This window comes from Vicia villosa, linkage group LG7 (genome assembly GCF_029867415.1).
Source record: "Vicia villosa cultivar HV-30 ecotype Madison, WI linkage group LG7, Vvil1.0, whole genome shotgun sequence".
Lineage (NCBI taxonomy): Eukaryota > Viridiplantae > Streptophyta > Magnoliopsida > Fabales > Fabaceae > Vicia > Vicia villosa.
Window position 1 is genome coordinate 111,405,871 of NC_081186.1, and position 13,059 is coordinate 111,418,929.

Here is a 13,059-nt window from a genome sequence, read left to right on the forward strand (position 1 = left end):
CTTACAAGTAGTGTCAGCTATGTATTTTACATTCTCCTTGTTTAGGACTTTGTTTTGTTTAGAACACAATAAAACATGTTTTGCTACTAGTTCTTCTTTCAAGTATTGCAAGTACCTTAAACTCAACTTGTCCTTTTCTTTTGTTGCCTTTTTATAAGGAAGAAAAATGCCTCTATTAAGAAAGTGTTTCAAAACAATATGAGAATTTATTAAAAAAGTTCTCGAGATGAACGATAAAATCATGGTATTGCATAGAACATAATGACCAAAGTTAATCTACGAAGCCGACCTCACTTAATGGGATAAACTGTTGTTGCATGAATCGGTACAATTATTTTATGCATACCACTTTCATGTGTGTAGGATGTACGATATCACAATTCTTTTATGTTGTAAATCATACAATATTGCAAATGGTTAACATACTCAGAATTTAATATCCTACTGAACCAAAGCTCTATAGCACTTGTTGGGAAAATCAATATCTGAGTCACAAATTGTAGTCTGGTAGATGTTTGTAACTTAACTTGCATGGTATCCTGATGATGATGTTGTTGACTCCCAAGTAAAGTATCTGTTCCAACCTTTTCATTATGTGACTTGCTGAAGAAGTAAACTATTTAAGGTGAACAGATCAAGTTTTTTTCTAAGAGGTTGCTTTCAGAAATGGAACTCGTAAACCTTCTGTCACAAGGCATCAACCTTACCGTTGCGCCAAGACTCACCCTCAACAAGAGCAAGAAACGGATCAAGTTTTTGCAACAACGCTCGCCCTCAACAAAATCAAGAAACGGATCAAGTTTTTTCCTATGAAGAGGTCGCTTTCAGAATTTGAACTCATAAACCTTCTATCACAAGGCATCAATCTTACTGTTGCGCAAAGACTCGCCCGCAACAAGAGTAAAATGCTTAAAGTTTTTCTGTTTAGTCTCTTTTTACCAACAATCATTACAGGCACATTTTCCGTCCTTAAAATGGTGAAAACGGCCAGCATCTTTAAGTAAAATCTCGCAATTTCGAGCCAAAGAAATGTACTTTGCAACTGTATGACAGTCGCAACAAATTCTCGTGTTCTTAACAACCCTAATTGGTGATCCACCTTTCATTTTCATTACTCCATATACCATTGCCAACTTCTCTGTGTGACTCAGAAGAATCTTCTCTTTCTCATTGTCATCAATGTTATGACATACACAACTGAGATCAGCTACATAACCAAGATTTTGTATCTCGGAAATTAATCGATATAGCTCGAAATATATTTCTCCTTGTTCTGGATGTGGTTTTCCATATGTCGAAAACATATGAATACGCTGATTAACTTGTGTCCAGCTCCAAACAGGTGGACTTCTCATCCCCAAAGCAATCATCAAGCATTTAACACGTTCCACGTCATCCCATTGGTTTAAACTCGAATATAAATTCATCATCAACACGTAGTTAGCAGAATTATTCGGTTCCATCTTGAAAAGCTTCTCTGCTGCAATCTCTGCTAGCTTAATGTTTTTGTGAATTCTGCAGGCTTTAAGAAGAGCACCCCAAATACTCGCATCCGGCTTTATTGGCATAGTTTTGATGAAATCTGAAGCTTCATCAAGAAAACCAGCTTTTCCAAGAAGGTCTACCATGCAACAGTAGTGCTCAATCGTTGGAATAATATTATAATCTTCTTGCATACTGTCAAAGAATTTCCATCCTTCATCGACTAAACCTGAATTCTTGCAGCCAGATAGAAGAGCTGTGAATGTTATCGCGTCAGGTCTAATGCCCTTTTCGCGCATTTTGTCATAGAGAATCATTACCTCTTCACCATGGCCATGTATAGCATGTCCCATCATCATGCAATTCCAACAAGCAAGCGTTTTCTCTTGAATTTTGCTAAAAACATTATGTGCTACTTCTAATTTTCCTGCTTTAATATACATATCAATGAGCGCTGTTTCAACGTATATATCATCTGCGATCCCAAGTCTCATACTAAAGCAGTGAATCTCTTCGCCTTTCTTCAACAGAGACAGTCCTGCACATGCACGAAGTAAGCTGCAAATCGTTGCCGAGTGAGGTTTTACATTTTCGGCTTGCATTTTGCTGAAAATCTGTAGGGCATTGGTGTATTTCCCGTTTTGAGAACATCCTGATATCAAAGCAGTCCAAGACACCACACTAGGAGTAACTCCAGAACTTTTGATCCGATTCATCACAGCCAAAGCTTCCTTGATCCGGCCTCGCATTGAATAACCTGAAACGAAACAATTCCATGTCACCAAATCAGGTTCTATCCCTTCCTCCTCCATCTGATTCAATAGTTCTTCGGCGTCACCAAACAGTCCCTTGAAGGAGTAACCTGATATCAATGAATTCCAGGTATAGATATTTTTGTTCTTCGCGTGACGGAACACTGCATGAGCCTTTTCTAAGCAATCATTCTTAACATACATATCCACCAATGTAGTGCAAACATAGACATCACAGTTAAGACTACTTCTCATTACGTAACCATGGATTTCTTTCCCGAATTTAAACAAACCTAATTCAATAACTGCCTTTAGAGCACTAGTTACCGAGCATGAATCTGGCTTGAAGCCTGCATAACACAAGCTCCGAAAACTAGTGAGAACCTTTTCGTATGACCCCTGAAGAACATAACCCGACAAAACCGAATTGCAAGTTATAATATCAGGTTTAACACCAGAACACTTCATTTCTTTGACGATAACATCGAATGCATCACTCACACAACCATCAACCGTATAACTCGAAATTATCGAGTTCCAAGATGATAAGCTACGATTACAAACCTCCATCGAATCAAAAACTGCTCTAGCTAGTTCAAATCTATTGTTTCTAGAGTACATACTAATAATGGAATTGCAAACTAAAGTATTCGAAACTAGTCCAAATCTTAAAGCATACCCATGAAGCTGTTTTCCTTCATTGAGAGCTCTTAATTTTCCACATGCTTGCAACATCTTAACAATGATACCAGGAGTAGCCTTTGCAGAAACTCTCTGCATATTACCAAACAATTCTAAGGCATTCTTCCATTTCTCGCTCCTCAAATTCGCCATAACTACCGTATTCCACAAAAAATCTTCTTGATATCGAGTCTCATGAAATACTTGATTTGCCTTATCTATACTCAAACATTTCTCATAGAAATTGATCAATGCACAATTCAAGTGTACATCATCATGAAACCCTTTCTTGATCAAACAAGCATGAATTTCCAAACCAACATATAAATCTCTTAAAGCCAAACAAATTTTCATAACAAAGGTGAAAGCTTTACTATCAAATTCCACACCTTTACTATGCAATTCATTGAAAACCACCAGAATCTCAAATGGGTCACCTCCAAAACTTTCAAATTCTTCCATAAAAGAATTGTACAAAAGATAATTCCTGGCAAAACCCACAAAGAACACTTTTATTGCTGACACAAAATCACCAAACTCCAAATAGTTTCTCATCATGGTTCCATCCATTGTAGTAAAGTTAACATTTTTAGGGCTTTTAACCATCTGGGCATGCATTTCTTTGACAGAATTCAAAGTTCTTAACTCATTGGATTCATCATAAGGGTGAAAAAAAGGAGAAATTTTTTGTGGTGAGAATTGAATAGAAGAAGAAGGAGGAAAATGGGTGTCTGGAATTGGAAGAGAAATCAAAGGGGGTGAAAGGCTTTTAGGTAGCATGTGATTTTTTTTAGGGTTTTGATGAGAATAAGGATTAAGATGATGAAAAGGGGATAGATTATCTATGAAGATTTGTTGCTTAGAAAAATTACAAAAAGTCATTGGAATGAAGGAATTAGTACCATAAAAATTTGATGTTAGAAATTGTGTTAAGGTTTGGGGGTGTAGGGATTTGAGATTTTGGGATAAGGTTATCCTTGGAACTGAGAGTTCAAGTGTTGAACATAGAGAAGTTTAAGTGGCTGGGTCAGTGTGATTAGGTGTAATTTCTATGTTTATTTTTTATTTTTGAATTTTTACATTAAAAAAATAATGTATTTATTGCTTTGCCAAAAATTTCATATGGATTTAAAATTCAAATTATTTTTTTATGAATTTATTAAAGCATTTCTTAGAGCAATTAGAGACATAACCTTTAATTATATATGTTGTAAGTATCTCTAATGTTTTATTGTTGTTATAGGAGAGAAAAAAGAAAAAAAGAAAGCAAAAATAAAACAAAATAAATGATTAGTATATGGTAATAAATGAGATTTTTTTTAAATAAATATATTTCCCAACTTTTTTTTACACAAATATTCTTCAACTTAAATTCAAAAATAATCATCTTTTCTAACTATATAACAAATTATTCGGACTTGGATCATCTCCTTCAATTTCTTCTCTCCAATTATCTCCTTCACACTTTTCTCTCTATATCTCTCTAATATTTTCTCTCTCTTCTTCTTTTTATCATTTTTTCTTGATGCAATTAATTCTACTACACTTGTTTTTGTGAAGGAGAGAAGGAGACGATCCATGGTCAAATTATTCATATTTCAAACAAAAAATTACAACAAAGAGCATGCGCTAGAACAATTGACGCGTGCTCTCAAAATTGTACTTAGGCGTCAAATTAATTGGTGCATGTATATAGCAAATAAAATAAAAATGAATACACACTGGCGCATGCTCTTTGATGCGATTTTTTTTTGTTTGAAACATGGATAGTTTGGTATATAGTTGGAAAAGATGGTTAGTTTGGACATTAAGTTGGGAAAGATGGTTATTTTGAAAAAAAATCAATAAATGATACTCTATAACATTTGTTAATAGTGCAGAAGAGAGACAAGACAACCACTTATGCATCATCGCAAGAGATCTCATGTGAATAACATCTAACTTGACAAGAATATACGCGTAAGAGTTCCCCTTTTGAGAATATGGTGAATAGGGATGTTGCACTCATTAATAGTATTGTTTTGAATTATTTTTAAAAGGTTAGTTTCCTTCAAAGACAATTTCTTTTTGCACCAGAGAGACTCCACATAATAAAAAGAGTTATATAACCAACCTCACTAACCATGTTTTGTATTAAATTTAATTTCACATTATCAACTTCAAGAAACTTTGTAGAGATATATGAAAAGTCACACTTGATATGTGTGAGAAATATTAATACCTCAATATAGCAAGACACATTTGGTTTGAAGTGAGTTATGACAAATCTACCAAATAAAAATTGAACTTGTTCCAAGAGGTAGCTTCGACATCCAATTACAATTATATTTAGAATAATGACGGTGATGTATTGATGACATCCAATGAAACTCGTTTTTGGTATTATATTCGCAATTAAGATTTTTACTTCGTAACCAACAATCTTTAATAGAAGTAACAACAATCGGTTGCAATCTTTGAATCGAATTAGTAACTTCGTGGGGCACCGAAAAATTTAAACCTGTAATGATATTTCTATCATAAACTCTTAGGTGATTGAACTTTAAGCCCATAGGCTGAAGAGAAATGTCTTGGATATTCTCATAAAGAGGATGTTTTGAGAGCCATAGTTGAAATCAAACATTAATATCTCCATCTTCTATATGAAAAACTAAATCATCTTTTAACACATCCAAAGCCTTGAGAATAACTTTCCATGTAGTTAAGTCATTTTTTTTCTTATTTAGGAACATATTTTCTTTAAAGAGATATTTATCTTCTAAAAGTGAGTCTCAAAGTTTCTTGTTTTGTAATCGAGTGAGACGAATCCCTAAATTACCTAACTTTTTAGGATTAATAATCTTTTCCAACCAACCATATGTATGGATCAATCTCTCTTACCATATAAAAGAAAATTCCTCACAAATTTATCCAAAGGTCTTATAAACATATTGAAGAAACCAATAAACTTGTACATTATAAATAGGCAAATACTAAGAATAGTATTGGCAAAAGTGGCATGCATTGTCTTGTTCAATATTCTATCTTTCTAAGAAGCAATTTTTGAAGGTACTTATCATATATTTCTACTAAATTCTCTTCCCTTGTGCGTCCATATTTGAATCTCAATTATTTTTCTAACCGATTAGTAAACCTATACTGGCAAGTTTCTCAAGATCACCTTTAGTGGCTTGACTGACACCTTTAGAGGTCTGAGCTCTTGAATTATCTAAACTCAATCTGAAACCTAAAAAAAGAACAAAAATCATCCAAAATATTAGCAACGAATTGTGCTTGAGAAAATTTTACCTTTGCAGGGAGTAGTGCATCATCCGTAAAGAATAAATGAGATATTTTAGGATCAATATATGATATGCAGAGGTTTCTAGTGACCCTCTTGAACTTCTTTATCAAGTTAATTGCCAAAATTTACATGTAAAGAACAAAAACATCAGGGGATAAAGAACCTCCTTAGCAGAGGCCACAAAGAGATTTAAAGTGTTTAGTCTTCTTCCCATTCAACAACAAAGAATTATAAGTAAAGGAGATACAACTCATAATCAATGAGATGATTCTAGAAGAAAATATAAAGTCATGAAGGGTCTCAGGGAGAAATCCCATTACACTCTTTAATAAGCCTTCTCAAGATCAAGCTTATAAATAATATCATCTTGTTTCTTCTTAGACTTTTCACATATGGTAAATGAACTTTTGGAGAATAATAATATTATCAATTATACATCTACCAGGAATGAAGTTACACTACCTAAGACTTACGATCTCACTAAGTATCAATCTAAAGTGGTTCACCAAAAATGTTGATACAACATACAAGTCACATTACACAAGCTAATAGGCAAAAATTTCTTGAAAGTGTGTGGATCATCAACTTTCAAAATCAGAATCATAAAAGACTCTGCCACTTGAGGATCCATATAAAAAGTTTTCTAAACGGGCTACCCAACCCTAAACGATTCGGTCCCGACGAGCCTTGAGTTATAAGGTCCGACTAAAAAAACTTGTTACAATATAGGCTCAAAATATATTACCTGAATCCGATTCTAAATGCCTTATAGACTATACCCAACTCTAAACATGCTTTTAAAATAATTTTTTATTAAAAAATAGTAATGATAAATTTCATAATATTTAGGCTTAATACTTTTGATTTGATCTTAGATTTCATTTTGAACATTTAACTTAAAAAATATCATATTGGCCCCTCAATTTTTCAAAATGTACCACGTCAATCTCTTTTGTCTAATAGTGATAAAAAAGAAACCGGTCTCTAAATTCGTTACTAATTGTTGGAAATGACTAACGGGGTCCGTTATGGACAGTTGAAGGATCAATATGATACTTTTTTAGATAAGGGACCAAATTGAATCTCGTGATCTAGTTAAAGGACTAAAAGAGAGTATTAACCCTAAAATTTATTACAAATACAATATATAAAGTAAATTACTTTAAATATTATACATTTTAAGTACTATATTACTTTAAAAAAATACCATAGCATGTTTTTAAATATAATACAAGTTTGAAATTGTTCAAAATAATAAACAAATATCCAATATATCACAAACTAATAGAATACGAGAAAGCTGTGAAGTGAAAAGTGAAATCATTAAATATTAATTTAATTATATTAATTTATAATATTTTACTTGTATTGAATATAATAGGCGAGATAATTTTTAGTGAAGGAAGACAATTTAATGTGTTATTTTTGAGTGAAACAACATAAGCATTAGTATGATTTTTAGAATTTAGAGATAAATGGGCTAAACGGGCTACCTAAGGCCCATACGAGCTATCTCTAATGGGTATCAGACTTTTTAAGGTCGGGTCAAAAAGCCCATATGATTCAAACTCTTATTTTAAGGCCCAATACCTATGTAACATTTGTCAAAAGTATACTTAACATAATTATAAATATCATCCTTGAATCCTCCCAGAACAATTTAAAGAAAATTTGTTGGAACTCATTCAAACTAAGGACTTTCTAGGATTTCATGCTCATAACATCTTGGTAGAATTCTTGCTTTGTAACTATTGTCAGAAGAGTAGTCTTTTGAACAATAATTAAAGAGAAAGTGCTAAAGGATGTAGAAGGGGGATTCAGACAATCCTTAGTGCAAAACAAACTTTTAAAATACCTTAAAGCCTAAAAATGCAAATTATCATTGCATGTGCACCATTCACCAAATGGAAAGATGGGCAGGTAGATTGGAGGTTTGTCGATATGAATATGTTTAGTAGTTATGATAGATTAGCTAGCGATAGTCCGGATAATGATGTGCCTATTGATAATGATAGTGACTTGGTGTGTTTTTCCTCAGGACTGAATAGCTTTATTATGACGTTCTCAACTTCAAAAAGTCTCACCTTATGTTAGGAGGATATGAATATTTATTCTCTATACATTGATGATGATTGGGTTCAGGCTTATCGGGTGGGTGTTCATGTTTCACATGCCGAAAATGAGGTCGATGTGAATTTAGAGCCTTGTGTAAAAAGTGAAAAGGCTTTTATGTGGCAGTCTAATGGAGTAGAGGGTGAATACTTCTACATCTACAGTGGAGTAATCATCAACTTTTGATTTTTCATCACGTTCACTATCTCTCAAGATAACATCCTAAAGGCCATCAATATTGTCCCTTTTTGGCTTCATTCGAACAATTGGTCCTTCGCCTGAGGATTTCAGATTATCTATTGGTTACTTGGTATCATGCCTAATCTTAGCATATTATTTTCTTTTTATGAGACAAAATTTGTTAATTGGGGAAGATGATTCTCAGTGAGTTCCATCCAAAGAAAGACTCTCTTCTCCCTTTATTCTTCCAACTATAAGCATTGGAAAAATAAGTTTGTCTGTGTTTAGGGTAGTTGTCATTGTCCGAAGGTTATGTATGAGGAGAATGGTACGTATAGGTTTCCCCTTTATTGAACTGGCGATCCCATTTCATTCAAGGGCTGTGATCTTTACAAATTTAGTGAGACAGAGAAAAAAAGGATTGATTTCTTGAAAAAACTTTATATTATGAGTGTAAAAGACCTCTAGCAATATGATAGGGATCTTACGACATTAATGGGGTTTTTGGATAAGGTTTTTTTTCTATTATTTTTGTTTTTAACTTAGAAAACATTTATATTCATTATATTTTATCATTATAAATAAAATTTTGAATATTTAAACATGTAATATTTATTTCCTAGCATTTAACCAAATCATATCCTCCCTCGGACCTTTTTTTTTTAGTATCCATGTAGTTGCATTTTAAAAATTTTCTCTTTAGTTATATTCATAAAAAATATCGTTTTTTTAATTTATTAAATAAATAATATATTTAGTCTATATAATATAAATATGCATTAATTATTTAATGTATCTAAAAAATAACTATTCTTATAAATAGATCTAGATGAAATACTTCTTTTAAAAGAAATTTTATTTTTTTATGTTTATTGAATAAACAACGTATCTAATTTATATTTAGTTCAAATAAATTGATTATTCAATATATATATATATATATATATATATATATATATATATATATAAAAAATAATTTTTCTCTTATAATAAAGACCACGTCAAATATGTTATACCGATACAATGATTTCATGTTTAAGAAGTTTTATGTCAAAACTAATCAATATCATTTGAAATTAGGGTCAATATGGCACAAATAATATTTGAATTTGCATCTTAGATTTCAACCATGCTTTTTACATATGAAAAAGTTAAAGTGTTAGCCGAAATTAAGTGACGGATAATTTTAGGGTTAAGTGAAGGTTCATTAACCCAAGCAATATCAAGAAGATATAAACATGAGTCAATTGAATCTTTCATAAGTCGATTGGGGTTTATCGTGATCGCAAGACTCTAGACTAGTCAAAATCATAGCAGGGTTGCACTATTGGACTCTATTATCATGTTTCGTGTTAATAACACTACATATCAAAGGAGATAATATTGCGGAGCCGTGGCCAACAAATACTGTTGTGAAAAACCTGCTTAATATTGAAAGAAACAAAACAACGAATGCATAAGAACTATTACTCTTGACAAAGGAATAAAATCAAATGGACATTACCAACATATCTATAATCCGAAGGACATACGGGTGGGATTTGGGTCAAACTCCACGCACAAAGACATAAGTAGAGAAATGGAGTCACACCCTCGCGCCTATGACTCCATTTCACATCAATCCCCAAGGGGCTCTAAACATCGGTCATGCCCTCGCACCTCTGACCCGGTCAAGCCCTCGCGCCTCTGACCCTATTTAACGTCAACCCCAGGGGGCTTTGAACGTCGGTCAACGTCTATTGACACTATGAACCAATATCACGACAACTCCTTTGGCGCTCTGAGCGCCGGTCATGCCATAGTACCCGTGACCTTTTAAAACATACTAGGTTAAAGTGAAAACTTTGGACCAGATTGACAGTCTTCTAGCACACATCTGGTTACATATGTACATCCCGGCTAAGAAAAACATATTTTCTATTACACCTCCGATGTAGACCTAAATTCACAAGGTATTAAGCTGGACAAATATATGCATCAGGCTAACACATACCTCCAATGTAGGCGTAACACATACCTGCAAAGTATTAAAACCAGTTAAGATACACTTGGGGCTTAAAACAAACAGTTAAGAATAAGAAGAAGGCATCCAAATGATAAGCACAAAGTACCTTAGAAGGGAATAAAACATCCACAGGGGGTATTACAAATCCTAAAACAAGGCCAAGCATTGGTACAGATAAAACAAAGCCTCAATAGGTCGAGACGTTGTCGGGGCTCTCCGACTACTCTCTGTCTAGAACCTACTCAGTTCTAATTTGCAAGTAGGTCGAGACATCACTGAGGCTCTATGACTAGTCTCTGTCTAGAACCTACTCGGTTATAAGATGCAAATAGGTTGAGATCCTACTTGGGCTCTCCGACTACTCAATATCTAGAACCTAACTAGTTCTAAGATGCAAATAGGTCGAGATCCCACTGGGATCTTTGACTACTCTATGTCTCAAACATACATGGTTCTAAGACGCAAATTGGTCGAAAATCCACTGGGCTCTCTGACTTCTCCATGCCTAGAACGTACCAGGTTCTACGACGTCAACGGGTCGAGAACCCTAGTGGGATCGCCAACCTCTCTATGTCTAGAACCTACCAGATTCTTTTGTGATACTTGTAATCATTATTCATAAGAGCCCGTTAGCATTAGCATACGCCATCAGGGTGTAAGATGACCTCGTGAAGGTTTAGGGCCGACTTGGAGTATAACCTCTATAAGCGGAGGGAATTCCGGGACTCTTTTGTACGAACATTTCATTCCATTAGGCCTCATTATCAAGAGGCATATGTACATCCCGAAATTTTCAAAGCCGAGTTACAAACTCACTAAAGCCGAAGAAGAAGAATCGGATATGCCTAGCATTAATGGAGTCAGGACGGACAATAAATTCTGTGCTCATCCCAGACTCAGTCTGCCGGATTCTCGGAGGGCCATCCCGAAACGAGATATGTCCCGTCATCTGAGGCCGGAGGGCGAGTTATATGCCCGTCTTAGACTCAATTCATCGGATCTTTTGAAAAAGGAAGCCAAAGAGGCATATGTTACAAGGTTGGTCAAATGTCATTTACTTATTATGACTACAACTAATGGACAGTTACGTATGACCATAAAGCCTATTATGACCAACATTAAAGGACGGTTACGTGTATTATGGCCATAAAGCCTATTGATCATGACTATTCATTCAGTGAGGGGAAAGATTTACAATATAAAAAGATCCATAGAGATCGAGAAAGAAGGGGGGGGGGGACTAGAGACAAATCAATGAATAACATAGAAAGGAGTACATACGATGCTTTGGAACCCCAACAATGACGGTCCTTCATTCCCCTTCTAAAAAATCCGTTAAACACAAAATTGTCGAGGTCTCGCTCTCGCCTGATTCACTTTGGTAAGACTATCCAAAAGTTTTTTCTGGAATTTATATATCACATTAATTTTAATTTACTACTTTTAATAATATTTTTTCTTTTATTATTATATTTTTTATCTACAACTAATCATTAATATTATTGACAAATTAACCATCAATATTACATTAAATTTTTGAAATGACAATTGAATAAGATTTTTTTTTAAATATAACTATTAATAAAGAACAGGAAGAGTACATTAATTCAATATTTTTTTATTAAATAATGATCTTGTAATGGAATTAATTTTGTATGTATGTTTGATAAAAAAAAATACAGATAAAAATTTAACCATAAAAATTCAATAAAAGTGGGCATTGGTCTTTGATGATTTATCAGTATATTATTATAAACTTTAATTAGTTGCTAAGTTTGCACGGTTGGTGGCATCTGTGTTGGCATGAGTTGTAAAAAGTACAAAAATAATGAATCAGAATCACTTGATTTTGTAACCTTAACTTTTTCCTCACTTTCCAGTCATCAATTTCTTGTCTCTTCTTCCAAAGTAACACCTTAAATTCAAAACCTTTCTATTTATATGCATTCATTCATATATTTGCTAAAACCACAAACCATAGAGCAATTGAAAGAGAAGATCAAGGATCACAAAGAGTGAGTGAAGATGTCAGATTGGGGGCCAGTTTTTGTGTCAGTGGTGCTCTTCATTCTCTTGACTCCTGGTTTGCTTATTCAAATACCTGGTAAAGGCAAGATGGTGGAGTTTGGGAGCTTTCAAACTAGTGGATTGTCCATAGTTGTTCATTCTATTATCTACTTTGCTTTAGTTTGTATTTTCATGTTAGCTATTAGAATCCATATGTACATGGGGTGATTAATTATCTCACTACATGTTTTTATGTATACAATGATTTTTCAGTGTTTTGAACTTTAAATTGTTTTTTTTTTGTTGGTTCTTGTAATTAACTAGTACTAGTCTTTGGTCACAAGTTTATTTGTTGGTTAAGTCAAGAAATAAAAGTAGTATAGAATTGTTCTATTAAAGATGATAAAACTCAATGTGATAGTAATCTTAAAGTTCTATTTTTAATTCTTTTTTTACTTGTAGAAAATGTTAGTGATTAATTTCTTAGGAGACATTGAATTCACTAGTGTTGGGAATCAATCTCTAAACTTTCTTTTTAATACTTTTTTGATGTTTCA

At 33.5% G+C, this 13,059-nt stretch overlaps 2 protein-coding genes across 2 annotated transcripts; one reads left to right on the forward strand and one right to left on the reverse strand.

Annotated features, from left to right (window-relative positions):
• Positions 1-91: 91 nt before the first annotated feature.
• On the reverse strand, positions 92-3,951 carry LOC131616543 (pentatricopeptide repeat-containing protein At4g01030, mitochondrial). The gene has a single exon (XM_058887906.1). The coding sequence runs from the start codon at positions 3,795-3,797 to the stop codon at positions 936-938; it is 2,862 nt and encodes a 953-aa protein (XP_058743889.1). The 5' UTR covers positions 3,798-3,951; the 3' UTR covers positions 92-935.
• Positions 3,952-12,375: 8,424 nt separating this feature from the next.
• Positions 12,376-12,780, forward strand: LOC131618275 (uncharacterized). The gene has a single exon (XM_058889537.1). It carries the CDS (start codon positions 12,521-12,523, stop codon positions 12,728-12,730), a length of 210 nt encoding a protein of 69 aa, XP_058745520.1. The 5' UTR covers positions 12,376-12,520; the 3' UTR covers positions 12,731-12,780.
• The last annotated feature ends 279 nt before the right edge of the window (positions 12,781-13,059 follow it).

Coding starts and splice junctions, on each gene's coding strand:
- LOC131616543 (XM_058887906.1), bottom strand. CDS start 3,797: ATGACTTTTTGTAATTTTTCTAAGCAACAAATCTTCATAGATAATCTA.
- LOC131618275 (XM_058889537.1), top strand. CDS start 12,521: ATGTCAGATTGGGGGCCAGTTTTTGTGTCAGTGGTGCTCTTCATTCTC.